The sequence below is a fragment of the Ursus maritimus genome, unplaced genomic scaffold (genome assembly GCF_017311325.1).
Source record: "Ursus maritimus isolate PB19 unplaced genomic scaffold, ASM1731132v1 scaffold_3, whole genome shotgun sequence".
Classification (NCBI taxonomy): domain Eukaryota; kingdom Metazoa; phylum Chordata; class Mammalia; order Carnivora; family Ursidae; genus Ursus; species Ursus maritimus.
In genome coordinates this window covers 32,313,498-32,333,360 of record NW_024425563.1, presented here as the reverse complement: position 1 = coordinate 32,333,360, position 19,863 = coordinate 32,313,498, and the positions used below count along the sequence as shown (strand labels likewise).

The 19,863-nt window shown below is 35.9% G+C and overlaps 1 protein-coding gene across 9 annotated transcripts in view; it reads left to right on the top strand.

Annotated features, from left to right (window-relative positions):
* Positions 1–19,863, top strand: part of ST7 (suppression of tumorigenicity 7) — a 231,959-nt gene that overhangs the window by 30,360 nt on the left and 181,736 nt on the right. Inside the window, exon 1 of one of the 9 annotated variants that reach the window (XM_008705789.2) lies at positions 14,818–14,943. The exons of the other annotated variants lie outside the window; for them this stretch is intronic. Coding sequence (XP_008704011.1) covers positions 14,931–14,943 — 13 coding nt within the window. The 5' untranslated portion in view covers positions 14,818–14,930. Of the gene's footprint in view, positions 1–14,817; positions 14,944–19,863 lie in introns of those variants that run through there. 9 annotated transcript variants of the gene reach the window in all.

Genomic DNA, 19,863 nt, shown 5'->3' with positions numbered 1-19,863 from the left:
ACATACTAAACATAGGTACTTGGGGCCCTCTGGGCCCCCTCTTGGGCACAATTCCAAGGTGTGGTAAGTGCAAATGACAAATCCTGTGAGGAAGAGTACCCAGTGACAGATAAAAGAGAGAACGGACTAGCTAGCTCTGAGTTTTGGAGGAGTAAATAGCATATAGGAGCAAATCTATACCTCTGTGGCCCCAAAGGGTTACACAGAACCTTGTGAAGGGCGCACAGCCACTGGACAGTTCTTTTGTTAGTAAAACAAAGTTTGGCCCTTACTACATAATATCTGGAGAAGAAAGAAAGATTATGCACTTTCTAAGTATTATTTCACTGATCAACATTATCTTGTAGAACAGTTTGTTTATGAGATAAGAGAGCTGATCCATTCTACAGATACTAATCAACTTGGTGTAATATTGAAGTTTGTTTCTAATGTTGCTCATGTCTGGAATTTTGTTCCAACTCTTTTTTGTTAAAAAGAGTTTGGAGATGCATAAGTGCTTTCTGCTATTGTCACCAAGGAATTCTATCTTTGCTGTGCACTACCTTCAAAATATCAGTGTTGTGCCTTGTCATATACTTAGAAGACTTAGAGCAATGCTGTCCAGTAGAACTTTCCTTGGTAATGGAAATGTTCTGTAATATAGTGTCTGTTGAGCATATGTGGCTGGTGCAACTGAGGAACTGAATTTTTAATTTAAATATAAATAGTCATATGTAGCTAGTGGCTGCCATATTGGACAGCACAAGCTTAGAGGTAACTTGAATATTTTTATGAGGGAGAAACAAGTGGACCAAAAAGCAAAGTGACCTTTGGGACCTTTTCAAGCAGCATGTTCCTGTAGAGGTTAGTCCTATATCTTCATTTTATCTGCAGTTACTTCAGTAGCCTGTCAAAATAATTAAGTTATTGAGAAAAGCTTCAGAGCTTTGTGTGACTTATTTGAGAAGTAGGGACATATGTTGTTAAGGTTGCGAGGGCGCTGCTGTCCCACTAGGGGCCATGTGGGAATGTGTGTGTGGCCTTTGTGTTGTCACAGTGACTGGTCAGTGCTATTGGCCTTTAATGCCTGGAGGCCAGGAATGTTAACTGCATTATTATCCTGCTTAAAATACCCATAGCACCTTCACTGAGACATACTGTTGGATCTTTTTGATGGTAAGAGTTATATTAAATTTAGGAATCCTAGCAACCAAAGGTTTATCTCTTCTGAAAGACATCTGGAACACATTCTCTAAAGCTCTGGCTACAAGGTTTTTCTGTTTTGTAGCCTATGGTGTCGTGAATCTAGGATTTCTTTTCAGCACCAACTGATTTGAGGGACATTTGAATATTGATTTTGAAAAATGCTGAAGAAGCTATTTGATGTTTGTTTACAGCAGAAGCAGTGAAACTGGCACCTTATCTAGTGTGTTTAAAAATCCGTGAGGATGACTGGAAAACTGTTCTGCTGCAAATGAATGGAAGGAAACAGGAGATCTAGTTTTGGTCAGCTGAACCTCACCCAGACAGTATTCACCTCTCTCTGCTTTAAAAGACAAATTAGTCAAACTACTTATATTATGTAGAAGAATGCATGTGTTTATAGAATATATTTCCAAACTTAAAGGCCACTTTCTTCCTGAAAGAAAAAGGTAGAAAAGAAATTACCAATGCTAAGTGCAGGGGAATAGTTCTACTGCTATTTTCTGTTCTGGTCCCTAGAGCACCTTTCACTTGGTAAAGGAGCTGGAACCAGGTTTTATATCTGTGTGAGTTACAGAAAGGACTAGTAGTTAGTAAAGGTGATAAAATTGCAGATACCAAGTAATGATGCTTTCAAAAGCAATCCATGTGGATTGTTGACAGAGCCTACTAGCCTTTAAGATTGTTCCTGGGCCAAGCTTGAGAGAAGGTACTTCTTGTGTAACTGTCTTACTAACTGGAGACCACTTTTGATACAGTCTAGTGTTGTTATGCTTTTTTTGGTAATTATGGGTGGTAGATTGGTAGTTGCGTTAATGTCAATATAGGGGGTATATTAAAAAAGAAAAAAATGGATAAAAAAAGAAAAAGATGACGAATTTTCTTTATTTTTCCCTTCAGTGCTATAGTAATGGTCCTTACCTTGTTCTAGTAAAAATATAATCTGATGTCTCTATTTTACCTAAAGATAAAATATAATATAAATATGTGGAAATCTGAAAAGACGTTATATGAACATACTTTCTTAAACATTAAAGTTTAAGTAATTTTGGTTGGAGATCAAGTAAGAATATCTATTTTGGAGGGAGGATTTCAAGCTTCTAATACAATATTGTTTTTATACAGTAATTGGTGTGTTTATAAGCTTTGTTAATTTATGTTCAGTTGGTAGCATGATACATTTTTAATGCAGTCTATTTCAAATGGATCAGGTATATAGAATCTCTGCTATCTCCCTAAGGATTGCAGAGAGTGTGTGTTTGTGTGTGTGCACTTGCATGTGTGTGTTAAAGGTAGAATCCTCTCATTATGAACCATTGAATGAAAAAATTGTGCAAATTAATAATAATATAAAATATATTCTTTTTTCTACAATGCCAAATGCATTTACTGAATTAGTTTTTTAGAATGTGATTTTTTTCTGCCACTTTGGTATACTGCAAAGCTTTTTTAAAAATTATTTTTTATTTTATTGTTCTATGTTTCTTAGAAAGGAGTTCTAAATGGGTTGTCTCTAGGTCCTAATTGCTACTTATTTGATTCATGTCACATGGAGGGTGTCTTTGCAGGGTGACTGCAGTCTGTTTAGAGATCCTCCACTTTGATTTGTCTACAAATCTGTGGTCAGGGTCTCTTACAATGATATGGCCATTATTTATTGTCTATTTTTTAAGGTGAGAAGACTAACTTTTATGATATCTCATTTTAAATTCTATTTAGGTCCTTCTTTTGTTCCTTCCTTCATTCTTTCTGTTTCTTTACATTTATATGGATGAATAGTAAATAGTATGGATACTATATTTTTGACGGAATAACTTGATCCAGATGGAAAATGATTGCCTTTTGGATATATAGCAGTAAAATTATTTAATTGAGGAAAAAACTCAATGTCCTGAAAATGATTTCCTGGACAATGATAATCAGAGGTCTAGGGTGTTAGCTAAAGAGTTCTTTGATCTTATTTTTCTATTAAACATTGGTTCAGAATTTTGCCACTTCATCATGTTGCCCATGGTCTCTGGAGAGACACATGAAATATTCAGCTTGTTGAATCTCTTAATTCTGAAATATGTTGTGTATATTGAAAAGAAATGAACAGTCTATAGACTTTTTTTTTTTAACTCTGGAAAGATAGGCATTTTAATAGTTTAGAGTTCTTGACTGACTCTTTTTTATGCCTTTTAACATACAGTCCATCAAGATTTCATGGCAAAGATGGAGAAAATGATTGTGATAATGTAATACATGAAGGTTTCTATCATAGTGTTCTAGTGTCTTTAACACATTCTAAAGAATGCAATAAATGTTAGTTCTTGTCTTTTTCTTTGAAAACTTTTCTTTTGTTGAAAATGTAAAACAAGTATTCCTAGAATAGTATTATGTAATTTCCACAGTTATATTTTTTGTCAATTCACACAAAGACGTTTACACTCTAGTACTGAAATGAACTACCAAAAAGAATGGCTCAGTCCTTAGGCATTGACTCTAAGTTTAAAAGCTTTCTGCCTCCCACATACTTTTCCCCTAATTCTTTGAGTGGATCTAGGGGACTTGTGCAACCAAGTTCTTGTTTTGTGCTCAGGGAGAAAACTGTAGACGCTAACATTGAACTATCCCCCAGATGACCTAAAGAATCTATTCACGGTTAAGAAATCTGTCTCTGAATAGGCATTTTCTAGTTGATGAGTATCTGAAAATAGACTTTTGATTATAGAAATAAAACATTTTTCTTTTTTATAGTTATTTTTTACATTAGTGTACTTACACTTTATGTCAAGTGTTAAGGAATGTCTATGAGCCCCTTTATAAATATCTTGTGATGTTTTAGAGATAAGTGCTTTAGTATAACTTATTTTAAAATAGTACCCAATTTAAGAAAATACATAAGTTACAGTAAACAATTAAAAAGATGACATCTTTTGGGCTATTTTTGGGTAAAAGAAAACATTTATGATACTTTAATTTGTATTCCTATAAAGACTTGATTCAAGTGTAATTAGGAGTATTTTAGGTAAGTAGTGTATGGGAACCTAACATGTTTTATCTTTTGATTTCCTGAGATATTTTTGTAACATGGCAATATTTAAGTGTTTTGCTACTGTATAATGCCCGGAAGTTCACTGCCTCTATATTTTGTTCCTTGTCATATCATCTATCCTCAGTGTATGCTTTTTTTTTTCTTAAACACTCATTCCTAGAATCTTTTACATTCTCAGTGAAATATTAGACTTAAGTCCTTTGAATCTAATTTCACTGCAGTAGAATGTATTTTTAAATACATTATAATATTGACAAAATGACTTAAGAAACTTTCTCCATTTTATTTGATCATTATTTACTTAAGGTTTATTATAAGGACAAATTTTCAATGTTAGTAATTCACATTATGTAAATATAAAATCTGGTATTATTTTAACATTTGTACAGACCAGGAAAATCTAAAAGCTATCAGTCCTAAGTCTAGCTAGGCCTAGTTTTGACTCACTTCACCTTTAGTGATCTCCTGTGATAATGAGTCATAAATTGTCCCTGTTTTTCCTGTATTTACGTTGGTTATTATCATTAATATAAAAATATTTCCAGTTTTCATGATTAGACATATGTATCAGATTTTTATGAAATGCTAAAGAACATTACTGATAAGACCCCATGAGATTTAGTTCCTTCTTTGCATATCATACTTCCTGCCCAAGTGCTGGTGGACTGTGGAAACAATGACTAACATGGATCACTGTTTTAAGATACAGTATGCTGAATTCCCAGACATTAATTTAAAAATAAATTATGCTCACGAAAAGTATGTAGGGCATGTTTCTGCTGAAAAAAAAGGTCCTGGGAAAGAGCCTGAATTGGATTGAGAAGATGGAGTACCATATAAAGAATGACTAATAGGACAGATATTTATTATACTTTCATCTTTAATTTGGCATTTAATATATTCAAAAGCTGATGCATTTTGTTTGTTAAACATAAATATATAGACCATAAATAGAAATATTTCACAGATATTTTGTTATTTAAGCAAAAAAGTCAATAAGAGTAATTTAATTAATAATAAATAATACTAATTCCTGATATTTCATCATTTATAAGGTGTTCTCAGACATGAAATATGGGTAATAGGTTGCTGAGAGGTTCACATATTTCATGTCTGAGAAAACTGAGGTACAGTGTTGCCTAAAGCAGGATGAAAAAGTGGATCTTGCTTTAATTTCAGCAGTTTTACCATCTCATGCCTTTTTCATAGTTGGTTTATAGTAGAGTCAATGTGCTTTTTTTTGAAGGGCATTGTCCATATATTATTGGAAATAATAAAGCTTTCAAAGGGGAAAAGTTGTTACAAGTCTGTCATTCTCTCACATCCTTTACAGTTTCAGCAATGAGCTCTTTCCTTTCCTCGTTATTGTCCTTGTGTTTCAGGGGTGCAGCCACCAGTTGGTAGCAGTGTAACTTAATCATCCATTCTGAATGGTTTGTACATTTTCTGAGGTTCAGGGAGTTGCTCTTTGCTGAAGCGTGTCCATTTATTCACTCAACAAACGTTGCTAGTCACTAGAATTAACGAAATTTTTATTCTTTATTTTTTATAATGCTTTTTTATTCAAAATTAAAATTTCAATGAACTTTGCATAAATGCCATTTAAAGTTAATATTTCTCTACAAATTTAGAAACAGAAACTCACTTAATTCCTGCCAATCCTTTATCATTCTTTTAGCCAGTCATTCGGACCCTAATTATATGTATAGTTTCGGGTTATAGTGTTTTATCTTAATGTACTTCATGACTAATTCTTAGCCGGAAGATTTCACAGCTTTCGGCTTTTAGACTTCACATATAAAATGACATGCCTTTTTTTTTGTGTGGAGTGACTATTTTTCATAGAGAGTTCATTCTACTTTTGTAGCAGTGACAAAACATAGGGGCGCCTGGGTGGCACAGACAAAACATAAAGTAGAAAGTGAACAACATCAGTAATTCTACTGCCAGATATATTTACTTTATGGTTTTTTAAAAGTGTTTTAAATTTTTTTATTTGGAAAGTTAATTCAAAAAATTTTAAAAAATGGTAAAATATACATAACATGCAATTTACCACTTAACCAGTTTTTTTTTTTTTAAATGATTCACTATTATTTTTCTTAGGTGGGGAGGGGCAGAGGGAGAGGGAGAGAGAGAATCTTAAGCAGGCTCCATGCCCAGTCTACAACCGGACACAGGGCCCTGAGATCCTGACCTGAGCTGAAATGAACAGTTGCTGCTTAACTGACTGAGCTACCCAGGCACCCAGCCCCCACTTAACTAGTTTTTAAGTGTACAGTTCAATAGTTATGCTGCCACCCTTTAGAACTTTTTCGTCTTGCTAAAGCGCTCTACTGCTCCCTGCAGCCTCTTGCAACTACCCTTCTCCTTTTTTTTTTTTTTTTTTAAGATTTTTATTTATTTGACAGAGAGAAAGACAGCCAGCGAGAGAGGGAACACAAGCAGGGGGAGTGGGAGAGGAAGAAGCAGGCTTCCCAGCGGAGCAGGGAGCCTGATGCGGGGCTCGATCCCAGGACCCTGGGATCACGCCCTGGGCCGAAGGCAGACGCTTAACGACTGAGCCACCCAGGCGCCCCTCAACTATCCTTCTCCTACTCTAGGTATCTCATAAAAGTGGAGTCGTATGGTATTTGTCGTTCTGTGACTCGGTTACTGCACTTAGCATCACGTCCTCCGGGATCATCCATTGGAGCATGTGTCAGAATTTCCTTTCTTTTTTCCATTGTATGCTTTTCCAAAAAACCTCCAAAAATGCTATATTATTCCCACTGCTTTGTACTTTATTTTTTTCAAACCTAACAGTGTTGCAGATGTCTTTTCAAAGACATCAGTATTGATACACCATTATGTACATATTCTTTCCATGGCTACCAAGATTGGCATGCCTGTTCTGCAGAAGGGGAAATTGAGGCTTGGAGGCGTTTAACTTCCAGTTTATAAGTAGCAGTGTCAGAGACTAATCCAGGTTGGCTTGATTCTGGAGTCAGACTGCAGTGGTTCCTGTAGACCAAGGATGTGATTATTGAGGGAAAATGAAGCAATTTTGAAGACAAATTTTTGTGGTGCTAAAGGACCTGATTGTATGCTTTTGTTGTGGAAAGTTCCACAACTTGGATTTTATGGTTGCAGAAGGCACAAATGTCTGTCTCTAGAAACATCTTCCAAGTGTTGTACTCTATTGTATTTTCTCTTGATTCACTCATATCTGTGTTAAGACTGGATTATTTCTGAGACAGCTGCAATTGTCCTGATCAGAAATATATTTCCAACAGCCTTTCAAAAAGCCAGAGATAAAAGAGCAGAGAGGAAATTATCTGCCTCTTATCTGAAGGACAATGAAAAGTAAAAAAATGCTGAAACTCTCAGGGGGCTAGGTCAGATATCATGATTAGTGTAGCTCATTACAAGCATTTTAGGGCCGGAAAAGACCACAGAAATAATCTAAAACTAATTTTTAATTTCATAAATGAGGTGCTGTTGTGGAAAGACCAACCAGAGCAGTTAAACTGTCCAGTTAGGATCGAAATCTAAGCATCTTGTTTCTCAAGAATTCTTATTCAGCTATTGTTTGTGAACAGCGCCAGATTTTCTCATACCAAACTAGCTAGCTATTACTTGTATTTTATACTATGAACGTACTTCATATATAGTTTCATTGCTTATAGTATAATTGAGGAGATTTGGAAATCTTTACCGGTGGTTTACATTTTTAATAAAATATTTGAGGGCTAGACATGTATGTGGGTTGGAAATGTTTTTGTTGCCCTTGAAAGTAGTTGATTTCTCACAAGTTGATTTAGCATTTACCACTAATTCTAATGTATAGGGAATGAACAAGGTAGTGTAGGCTATCAGTACTCATGGTGTCATTAGAAGTGAAGGGGGTTGGGATAAACGTTTTCTTGAACTCCCAGCCCTGATCCATCAAGCAGTTGTTGATGGAATCCATTACCTCAGTGAGTCTTGTTAATGGCAGAGACCTAATTGAAGATCAGAACTCTTTCAGAGAAAGGTCAGATCAACTATATTAAAGATTATAGAACAGGGGTTGGCAAACTGTAATTAAGGGCCACCTGTCTGTATGGCTTTCAAGATAACGGTGTTTCTACAAAAAAATATTTTTAAATGATTGAAAATATTCAAAAGAAGAAAAATACTTTATGACATTTGAAAATTTAAGAAATCCAATTTCACGGTCTATAAATAAAGTTTTATTGGAACACAGCTGTCCTCATTTGTTATGTATTATGTATGTCCTCATTAGTATTATGTATTGTTTATGGTTACTTTTGCAAAAAGTGACAGAGTTGAGGAGTTGTGACAGAGACCAGATGGTCCCACAAAATCTAAAATATTTACTCTTTGGTCCTTTATAGAAAGAGTGTACTGACCCTTGTTATAAAACACCAAGAATGATTTATGTTTTGAAGTACCATGGATAATTTGTGACTTTCTTTGCTTACCAAAAATTTGAGCTGAATACTACCGTATTTCCTGAAGAATTTCTACACTGTTTTTTTGCCTTCGGATCAACCCACAATAGTCCATTCATGACCGTTTTTCGTGACTTTCTTTGCCTATTTTTCCATCAGTTCCTTTTGCCAGCCAGATGAATAGACCAAAATCACACAGGAAGGTCTGTAGTTTGCCTAAAGAAACTTTCTACAGAGGGATATGTCTGGCTTGGGTACTTCTGTGTTCTAGAAACATGGATTTTGATTGTGATCTTTCCACTAGAGCTATGATTCAAATGTATATACAATGACCTTCATTTTCAAAGTGTAAAATAAATAAGCATATTTATTGTTGGATACATATTATGGGAGGAAGATCTTAATCTTTCATGTTTTTCTCAGGCATTTAAAAAACTGTTCAGTTATGTTTCTTATGGCAATTTTAAATCAAGATTAGTTGATGTATGTTCTTGTTTATTGGTTAGCCTTAAACATTTAAACCAATGTCTCTTTTTATAGTCATTTTTTGCTAAAGTAAAATTATCAATGGTTAGGCCACTAACCTCTTATAAAAGTTACTTCCTTCCCTCTTCCCAGCTGTGGTTACTTGATGTCAGCTCTCCTGGGGCTCACATAAGAAAGGAGTGGCCCTGCTATGTTACAGGAGATCTGAATCTTGCAGCCTCTGAGAGTTTGGTATCATGCCAGCATTGCCACCGTTCTTTTAAAGCATAATCAGCAGTTGTTGTCTATCCAGAAAGAGTGCTTATCTGAAGATTTAGAGTTTGGTAAAGTGGATCTTCAATCAGGTTTTACTATGCCTTTAGTCATAATCCTGCTTTTGTGCTTGCCAATGATTCTTAACTTTGTATTGGAGATTGTATAGCACTGGTCTGAGTCATGGTATTGAGTTGAGCAGTTGAATTCCCTTCTTATTTCATAGGGCTGTTTTGTGACCTGGTTGGTCCTTGATGGTCCTCTGTCTTAGCTTACTTAAAAGTTTTGAGATATGGAGGTAGCTCACTCACGGGAGGAATTGGTTTCATCTGTTAGAATCTTCTTCCTTCAGAGAATTGTTTTTGTAGTGGAGCCATCTCACATTATGGGGTAGGCCATGAGCTAGCCTTGGGGCTTGATAAGCAAAGCCAATGAAGAAGGAAAGAATATGAAAAGGAAATGCTGAAGCAGATGCAGCTGGAGTGGGTGGTAAGAAGTCTGGGAGAGCAGCGACATCTTAGGTAAAATTTGTTCTGACTTAGACTTAGGGGAAGTTGGGATGAGGCATAACATTAAGGCATTTTGACTCAACTCTGAGTTGTTGGTGAGGAGGGTGAGAATAGAGACCAGAGGGGAAACCCCATGTTATCATTTTTGCGATGTGGAAAAACAGGGTGAGCATTTATAATCTACCTCTGGGGTTTTAAAATGTGCAATAAAGTGAGTTATTGAATGGGTTGGAAATATGATGTAAATATTATGATAAGGTTATGGTTTACAGGTTTAAGAGGGAAGAGTGAAGTGGGAGTCATGTTCTTTCTCCATTTTGGGGGAGGGTGAAGGGCTATGGACTCACATATCAGGAACTATTCCAGGTAGGAAAGCCATGAAAGGGAGAGAGAGGAGAGCCCCTGAGCTGTCATCTACAGAAAACTTGGCACTCCCTGTCCAGGCCATCTCAGTCATGTCTGGGAAGGAGTCTCCTTCAGAAGCTTTTTTTTTTTTTTTTTTTTTTTTTTTAAGATTTTTAAATTTATTCATTTGAGAGAGACAGAGGGAGTGAGAGCACAAGCAGGGGGGAGGGGCAGAGGGAAAGGGAGAAGCAGACTCCCCGCTGAGCAGGATGTCCACCTCAGGGTTTGATCCCAGGACCCCAGGACCATGACCTGAGCTGAAGGCAGACGCTTAACTGACTAAGCCACCCAAATGCCCCCAGAAGCTTTCTTGCTGGAACTCAGGGCTTGTTGTCTTAAGAGGGGTGACCTTTATTGTGAACCAGTAGGCAGGGCCTCCCAACAGTTACTTCTGTGTTTTGTGGGTGTTTGCATTTGTCTGTTAACTCTAGGAGCTGAATTACTGGGGGGCCTGTCTAGAGAGAAACAGTGGACCTGTAAACAGTTGGAGGCTCCCTCGGAGTATCAGCCATTCAACGTAAATGCACTGGATTTGGACAATACACCCTGGCTCCCTGGTTTCCCACCCTTGAGGTGGGTCTGTTCCCAGAGCTCCAGCAGGATGGAAGAGGGGACGGTGTGGACTAGAGGAAGAGGAGCAGTTAACTGCAGGGAGTTACTTGAGTCTTCTCGTCCAGCTGTAATTGGTTTACAGTAGAATTCTAGATCACTGGTGTTGAACTAGATTATAATTGAATCAACCTCCTCATTTTACCAGTGAGGGGAATGGACTCCTACAGAAGTTCCAGGACTTAGAGAGGAAGTGAGTGGCAGTGTTGAGACTAGGCCTTAGGTCTCTTGATTCAGTAACTATGCTTCTTCCAGCCTGGAGCGTGAAAGGTTAAATTATAGCAGGAATCTGAGATGGGGTTCCCGGGTGTAATGAGGACTGCTGCTGACTCATCAATAAGTTGCCGTTAGGACAGTGATCCCTCCCTGGGCCATAGGCTAGAACAGGTGACCTGAGAAGAACCTGTGACTCCAATGACTCGTTGCTACTTGCTGAAGAGGACTATGATGTAATTGTTGCCGGGGGTGGTGTGTGTTGGGGGGGCTGCATCTAGACATACCAGCGAGTCTCCTTTGCTGAGAGTGAAATGGGGTTAGAGAAGTTTCTTGGGGAGGAAGGTAAGGGGAACTAGTTAAAGGCCTTCCTCCTGAGTGACCTGTGAAGTTGGTCAGAGGAACTTGCTCAAACCCGGGCCAGGAAAGTAGTATATACCGTGACATTTGGAGAACTGAAAAGTAGAGAGGGATGGACTTGGTGGTTGCTGGGAGTGCTGGGAGTAGTTCTGGTCCTTTTATAGTTATAGCTTTCTGCACTTGAGTGCTTATTTCTGCTTAACTGGGTAGTACAGCTCTCATTTTAAACTGTCACAATGGCTTTGAACATTACCTTTCATTCTGGTTCTGTTTAATTTTTCTATATGTTGAAATTGAACATAGACTATAAAAGAATTTTTGTAAACTGTGAACTAAAATATTTGGGAAATTGCACCATTGGTTTTATTGGAAAGAATGATCTTAATTTTTGGAAATTCTTTTTGTTTTGTTTTGTTTTGCTTCCATTTGTTGATCACCTACTCCTTAGGGGCAGAGTCATGTAGGACTCCGAGCTAGGCTGCTTCAGTTGGACCCTGGCTGTGCTCTGTTCAGTGTGTGACCTTAGTTATGGGATTGATTTACCCTTCATGCCTCAGTTTCCTCATCTCTAAAATGAAGAGTACCTTAGAAGGTTGTTGTGAGGGTTAAATAAGTTAACACGTGATGTAAGACAATGCCTGGTACACATAAGTACTACTTACACGTTAGCTCTTTATTTATATAAATAAAGGCATTGACGTAGGCCCTTTGTCAGTTTTTGAGCCAACAGAGGCTCAGAGGGATTTAAAAACTTGCCTGAGATTATCCAGCTAATAAGTGGCCAAGGTGTGACTTGAACCTTCCCTGTCTGACTCAAAGCCTGGCTTTTAACCACTCTGCTGGCTTTTTGAGGTGTGGCAAATCACTTAACTGTAGGTTGTAGGCTTTTTAAAATTTTTTTATTTTTTATTGGAATATAGTTGACATATAATGTTACATTAGTTTCAGGTATTTAACATAGTGATTCTCTATATATTATGTAATGCTCACCACAAGTGTAGCTACCATCTGTCACCATACCATGCTATTATAATATCATTGACTGTATTCCTTATGCTGTGCCTTTTATCCCCATAACTTATTCATTCTATAACTGGAGGCCTGTATCTCCCATTCCCCTTCTCCTATTTTGCCCATCTCCCTCTACTGTGCCCCCGCAACCCTCAGTTTGTTCCCTATATTTACAGGTCTGATTCTGTTTTTTGTGTTCTTTATTTATTCATTTGTTTTGTTTTTTATATTCCACATATAAGTGAAATCATATGGTATTTGTCTTGACTTATTTTACTTAGCATAATACCCTCTAGGTTCATCCATGTTGTCATAGGTGGCACGATCTTGTCCTTTTTAATGCTGCATAATATTCCATTGTGTGTGTGTATAACATGCATACCACATCTTTCTTATCCATTCTTAGGTTGCTTCCATATCTTAGCAATTATTGTAAATAATGCTGCCATAAACATAGGGGTGCATATATCTTTTCTAGTTAGTGTTTTTGTTTTCTTTTGATAAATACCCAGTAGTTGTAATTATTAGATCATATGCTATTTCTATTTTTAATTTTTTGAGAAACCTCCATACTGTTTTCCAGAGTGGCTGTACTAATTTACATTCCCTCCAACAGTGCATGAGAGTTTCTTTTTCTCCACATTCTCAACACTTGTTATTTCGTGTCTTTTTGAGTTTAGCCTATAGATTATGGGTTTTATAGCTGTTTGCCCATTTATCCATCTGTCTTGTACCTTCTAATTTGGATTTTTTATTATGTTCATTTTGTCAATAAAATGCATTTCCTTAAAACTTCTGTAATTTCAACAAGAATTATAAAATATAAAATAGGATAAGAATAAAACAATTGCTCTTAATATAATGCTATTCAAATAATTAGGTAAGAACTTTAAAAAGCCATGCTAACAGTACCAAATTCTGAAAGGCATAAAATGTCATTTCTTGTGACATCTGATAATGGCTATCAGTGTTTCCACACACTTCTAAGTTTTGTGGAAATTAAGACAGTTATTATTAGGCATTTCGAATTTACCATTTTAAAACAATTATGGCTTTACTGTTTTAACCATGTGCACATCTTAATTACCAGGAAGAAACTATATCAACTTTTTATAGCTCATGGAAAGCTTTCTAATCTCTACTCTAGATTAAGATAAAGAGAATTAAGGCCTGAGAAGTGAGACAGGGCTGCTTAGCAGCAGTGGCAGGTGGGGTTGATGAGAATTAACAGCTTTTGACTGTAAGCAGAATGGTGGTGTAATGGGATCTGCTTATGGTAATGAAGCATTGACTAGATGGCTGCGTGACGTGATGTTTTCGCATTTATTTTATAAAATTATTGGGGAGATCTGTTTAATGATGCTATTGAGCCCAGTATTTTTAGACTTCTGTAGGATACATACTTTTGATATTGAGTTGAAAATTAGAAATCATATTTTATAGTATTGTCAATTTGTAATTATCTTGTGGAGAAACTTATTCTAAGTAGCAAAATAAAAACAAAACAAAACCACTCTAAAGAAACAATACCTTATCTTTCTTAAAGTAGGTGCAATTTGAAGGAGTATTTAATATATCTCTAAATTGGAAATTGTCCAAACATTCACGTTGCTCAAAAAAAAAAAAGCTGATATAGTTTTTTAAAGTTTATTTATTTATATCTTGTCTCTGGGCAAGGTAAAGAATTGTATCAAGATGAAGTAGCCATTGTTAAAGTTTATTTAAAGTTTTAGCCAGGGATATGCTCAAGATCAAAACAACTGGCAGTGAAGGAAAAGATGGCTCAGTGTATATGGCAATGTGACATTAAAGATTATGTCAGATAGAGTCTGTCTCAGGAATGACCATATGTCCTTTCCATCTGACGTCTGTTTCAGGACTCAGACAAATGAGTCAGAGGTTTTAGATCTGCTTTGAAGAATTGTTCTTTCATCGCCTTAAGTAGGTTTGTTTACAAATTAATCAAATTTGTTTCAAGTGGATCAAATGTGCATACATTCAAATGAATGGACCTAATGGCAAAATTATATTCTTCTTAAAAATTTGGACAATTAACCTTTCAGGTTATATGGGTTTGTACCATTGAGTACTAGGATGAAGTATAGATATCTTGTGTTCTTTTCACTTAGAGAAAGAAGAGAATTTTTTCCCCTAGTTTTAAACTAATTATAAAGGATGAAATAGGAAGGAATAACAGTTCTTTTCTAAGAGAGACTTTTCTAAGATGACTTTAAAAGAACAGGCAAAGGAGAGCAGAGCCACGTCAGTTGTGGCTTGAGTTCGAGATAAGCAGAAGTGTGTGTGTGTGCTTAACGTCACATGGCAGGAGGCTTTCCCCAGAGCAGTTTGCCTGTCCAGGGAGCTGTTTCATTTTGTGTCTGATAGAGCTGTACTTTGGAAAATACCCGGTCCCCTGCCTATTGCTTCATTATGGATTATACAGGTAATATTAAATTTTAAATATTGTCCAGCCACGTAGAATTATTTAAAATAAAATATTTTGCATTTAAATTTAACAATTATGTTGATGTGTTTGTATTTTTAAAAATATCATGTATAAATTTGTTGTATACAAATTTTGATTAATTTAGGATAAGCACTTAAGGGAATTTGTCAGATATTCCCTTGCTTTTTCTATTACAGTTTGGGTCATACTCAGACAGACTTAAAATAAAATGCAATCCGTAATTAATTCTCATGCCTTCCCTCTGGGCCAGAAGGTTTAGAGTACAAACATCTGAGTTCAGATTATGCCACACAAAGAATATAATATACACGCCATCTACAGAGAGCTTCTGGTTTCTGTAAAATATTTTTGGTGTTGTGATAGTTGTTTCGTGCATGTGTGTGGCTCAGTCTTTTAGATAGAGTTGATATAATGCGGTAATTGGAGAATTTCAGTTTTTATCCCAAATTTTCTGAGTATTAATGTGTCCAGAAATTTCAGAGGGATAACTAGCCTTTTTCTTTTTTAAACTGTATAACCTTGTTCCCAAATTCTAGTTTCTGATTGGTAAATTGGTACAGTTGTTAAGGGTTAGACTAAGCATAGGTGCTGGTTGCTGGGTAAGTGGGGGATTCCCTTGAATCAGGTGGGATGAAGGCAGGATTAGGAGGTGAGGTGATAAGAAGGAAAGGACATATGTCTGCCAAAATTTGTGAGCAAATTCAAAAACTAATTACCTTAATTCAAAATTATATTGCCTTAAATTTGAACTTTTGGGTAATGGTGACACTGTTTTCTGACAGATTCCTTTTAAACTAAAGAACAAAGTCTTTTGGAAGATTTTCCACTAGGGCAGAGACCCACCTTCCATACGCAGTATAATGATAAAATCCCAGTGTGCATTTAGATTAAGCTCTATTTACATTCTCTATAAATGATCCCTTTTGATGTATGTGTGGATCTTTGATAATATGGTCCCAAATCGTGAAATTTTTATGAAATTGATAATTTAAAATGTAACTTTTAGGAGCTTGTTATGTAAAGGACTTTTGTGGTAAGTATTTTTTGAAGATAAAACACTTTAAAGTAATTAACTGCCTCAAATCTTTTTTTCTATAAATCCATATTTTCCTGTTTTAGAGTTTCTTTAAAGCAAGAGAGAGAGAGTGTGTGTGTGTGTGTGTGTGTGGTGCATATGTGTATATTTTGAATTTTTTTTTCATAAGATTAGTGTACCAGAATTTTTGTTTCACAGCTCTGAAATAAAACAGACTTACCTTTTAGAAGGCTCACTGTATGTGTGCTACTCTGTAGAAGCAGAAGGGAACACACTTTATAGCCATATGCAAAGAACTAAAATTTCCAAAATCGTACCAGGAAACTTTACTATGTTTTCAGTGAGAAATTTTTACCTATTTTCCGAAGAACAGAATCATTGATTCTTTCATTTTTCTATAGTTTTTATATTGCCACTAAACAACTTCTATGTTGTTTTTAGGTAATACTTTATAAACATTTAGGTGGTATTCCAAAAGACACACAACTTTAACATGCTAAGTAGACATCAAGAGGAATACTAAGGAAACTTTAGTGTGAACAAAGATTCCAGGGAAATTCCATATATGACACTTTCAAAATTAGTATTGTCTGTACTCCACAGAGAATATGTGATTTAAGTTCTTACATTAATAGATAAATTAATTAAGTTAGTTGTCTGATGTGGTAGGAAGCTATTTTGGATGTTGTCTTCTTGCTGATTTTTATAAACATTTACATAATTGCAAATATAGGTATATTTACTCTAGTAAACTGCAAGAAGAATGCATTTGTTTTCAGTTCATGGGAGAGTGAATTCTTTTGGATTTGAAAAGAGAATTTATTTTGCAGTCAGCACAGTTCATGAAGCATAACCACTTTGTACTTAATGACATCATCATAGCACTGAAGGGGTTATCATGCAATAGAAAATGATTCTTGATGACTCAAGAATAGACTTATTTATTTATTTTTTCTTGGAATGCTCTTTCTCCCACAGGGTTTCCATGTCGTCCATGTGGTTTCCTTTCAGTTTTTTCAGGTCTCTGTTGAACAGTCATCTTTTTTTTTTTTTTTTTAAGATTTTATTTATTTATTCAACAGAGATAGAGACAGCCAGCGAGAGAGGGAACACAAGCAGGGGGAGTGGGAGAGGAAGAAGCAGGCTCATAGCGGAAGAGCCTGATGTGGGGCTCGATCCCAGAACGCCGGGACCACGCCCTGAGCCGAAGGCAGACGCTTAACCGCTGTGCCACCCAGGCGCCCCTGAACAGTCATCTTTTAAGGGTAGCATTACCTGACAGTGTTACCTGAAATAACTCTCACATTCAGTCACTCCTCAGCCTCAAGTTCCTCATATCTTTCTTTTTTTTAAATTTTTTTATATTTAAATTAAAAATTTTTTTTATTATTATATTATGTTAGTCACCATACAGTACATCCCTAGTTTTCGAAGTAAAGTTCCATGATTCATTACTTGTGTATAACACCCAGTGCACCTCCTTAATAATGCAATACATGCCCTCCTTAATACCCATCACCACATATCTTTCTTTATAGCACATGCCATCACCTGACATATTACATATTTGTTTGTCTCACCTACTAGACTATAAGTTCCATAGAGGAGGGGGTTTCTTCTTGGCTGTACCCCTAGAGTGCAGAACAGTAAGCTCCCAGGAAATAGTTGTTGAGTGATTTATGAATGGGTTTCCTCTAAAAATGACTATTGGCTTGGGTTTAAGATTTTCACTACTATCTTTTTTTATCCAACAATGATGATTTTGGCCACTAAATTATTTTCAATATTGCTCTTTCACTGCTAATTTTATCCTGAAATTAATAGTACTCTCTTTACTAATGGGAGGGAAAGGTTGCAGGCAGATAGGCATAATTAGACAGAATTGATAACTCAAAGATCACTTTGGTTTTGGAATGTATTATGTGATTTTTTTTGGAGGAGCATGGAAGATATCAGATCAGTTTTAGTTCATTATATTTTCCTTAGGCAACATGTAAAAATTTGTCTTCATTCCCTGAGCTCATCTCATGCTAGCTGCCTGGAGGAGAGAATTAGAGCAAAATAAGTTTTTGGACTCTATTTCATCAAAAATGGGCCTTCCCTGATGTGGATTCCAACCTTCTAAAATATATAGAAATACCTCTGGCCTCGAGAGGTTATAGAAACCTTAATAGGAGTCAGAGGTTGTCATTTGTGTCCAGTTTTGCTGGCAAGTGAGATACCTAATGTTTTTTTAACATACTGACCCTGTTATGGCTCTCTAAAAAGTTGACTTCTTGAAAAATATTGCAGCCTTTAACTTACTCTCAGAAGTCAGCACCAAGAAATAAGTATAGGCACTCAGAAAAGTGCATTTATATATGCATATATACACCCTAATGTATAAGTTGAAGAAAGGAGCTACATCAATGACTTGGCAAAGCAGTTATTGCATATAGATTGTGGCCTCTGGTGGAAAATATCTCTTACCCGGGATCATTTTCTCATTCTACTTTTCCTCTTGCCTTTCTGTTGGCCACATCCATCCACCATTTGTGCGACTGTTCGTGTACAACATCTGGTATGCAATTTAAAATAGATCTTATGTAAGATAATCTGGTTTTAACCCTTTTGAATGGTATTGTCCTTTTGTACTTCCTGCAGTTACACCTTAACACCATTATTGATATTCTCCACTGGTTGTTACCATGACCAATAATTTGGGAGGGATGGATTTTTCTCAATTCCTGTATTTTTCAGCATAGTCCTTTCTGTTATTTTTAGCTTTCTCTGGTGACCTTTCTCTTTTAAGAATATTTTTCTCCACATTTTCAGTTGATTTCTGTTTTCCTTGTCTTAGTGGAATATTTTTAAGTATTATTAGTTTTCAAGAAGCATTATGGAAGAGTAGGTTAAGAGCATATAGTTTGGAACCAGACGACCTAGGTTTGAATTCCAGGTTATCATTTGGATGCTTGTGTGACCTTGGGAAATTATTTCACTATCTATAAAATATGGATCCTAAAGGCATCTACGTGTTAGGGTTGTTATAAAGATTCAATAAGTTAATACATGTAAAACTTCCAGAATAGTACATGGCACATCATGAATATTCAGTAAATGGTTATTGTTTTTCTTTCCTACAACAAAATATTTGTTCTTTATCTTATGTAGTATCATTGCACTTTCTTCATAACGGTTTAGCATTTTCAGTAAGCAAAGGTCAAATTACCTTGAATAAATTATGCTATATCCACACAATGGAATATTATGCAACCATTAAAAGGATGAGATGGATCTGCATATAGTGACCAGAAAAGCAATTAATGATATTTTTAGATGGTAATTTGCAGTTCCACATTCATATCAGAACTTAACATTTAAAAACTGTCTTATATAAAAACATGTCTTTATAAATGTAAGAAAATATTGGATATATACCTTGGATGAATGGCTGGAGAGGAAACTTGAGCTCTTGAATTTCCTATTTTATATGATTTTTGAAGTGTGGGTTTGTGGGAATACACACACACACACACACACGCACACTCTTTTTGTGCATTTCAGTGTTTTTAAAACATTAAAATTTCTTTCTTTGCATGTGTTGGGTAGACACTCCAATGAAAGTTTGCATACTTCTAGTTTAAAAAAAAAACAGATTTCTAAGAGTAAAGGCAATGCAGGAAGAGTTTTATTTATCAAGTGAGTCAAGAGACAAAATAACAATACCTTCAGTTATTTCTTTGCAGGAGTGGATTAAAAAGAAATGTGTTGGTCCCGTGTGCCCACCTACACACAGGTGTACAGAGGTGTGTGCACACAGCCTTAAGTTAAAATGACTGAGTTACTCTGGAAAAGGACAGGAATTCTCATAAGGCAAA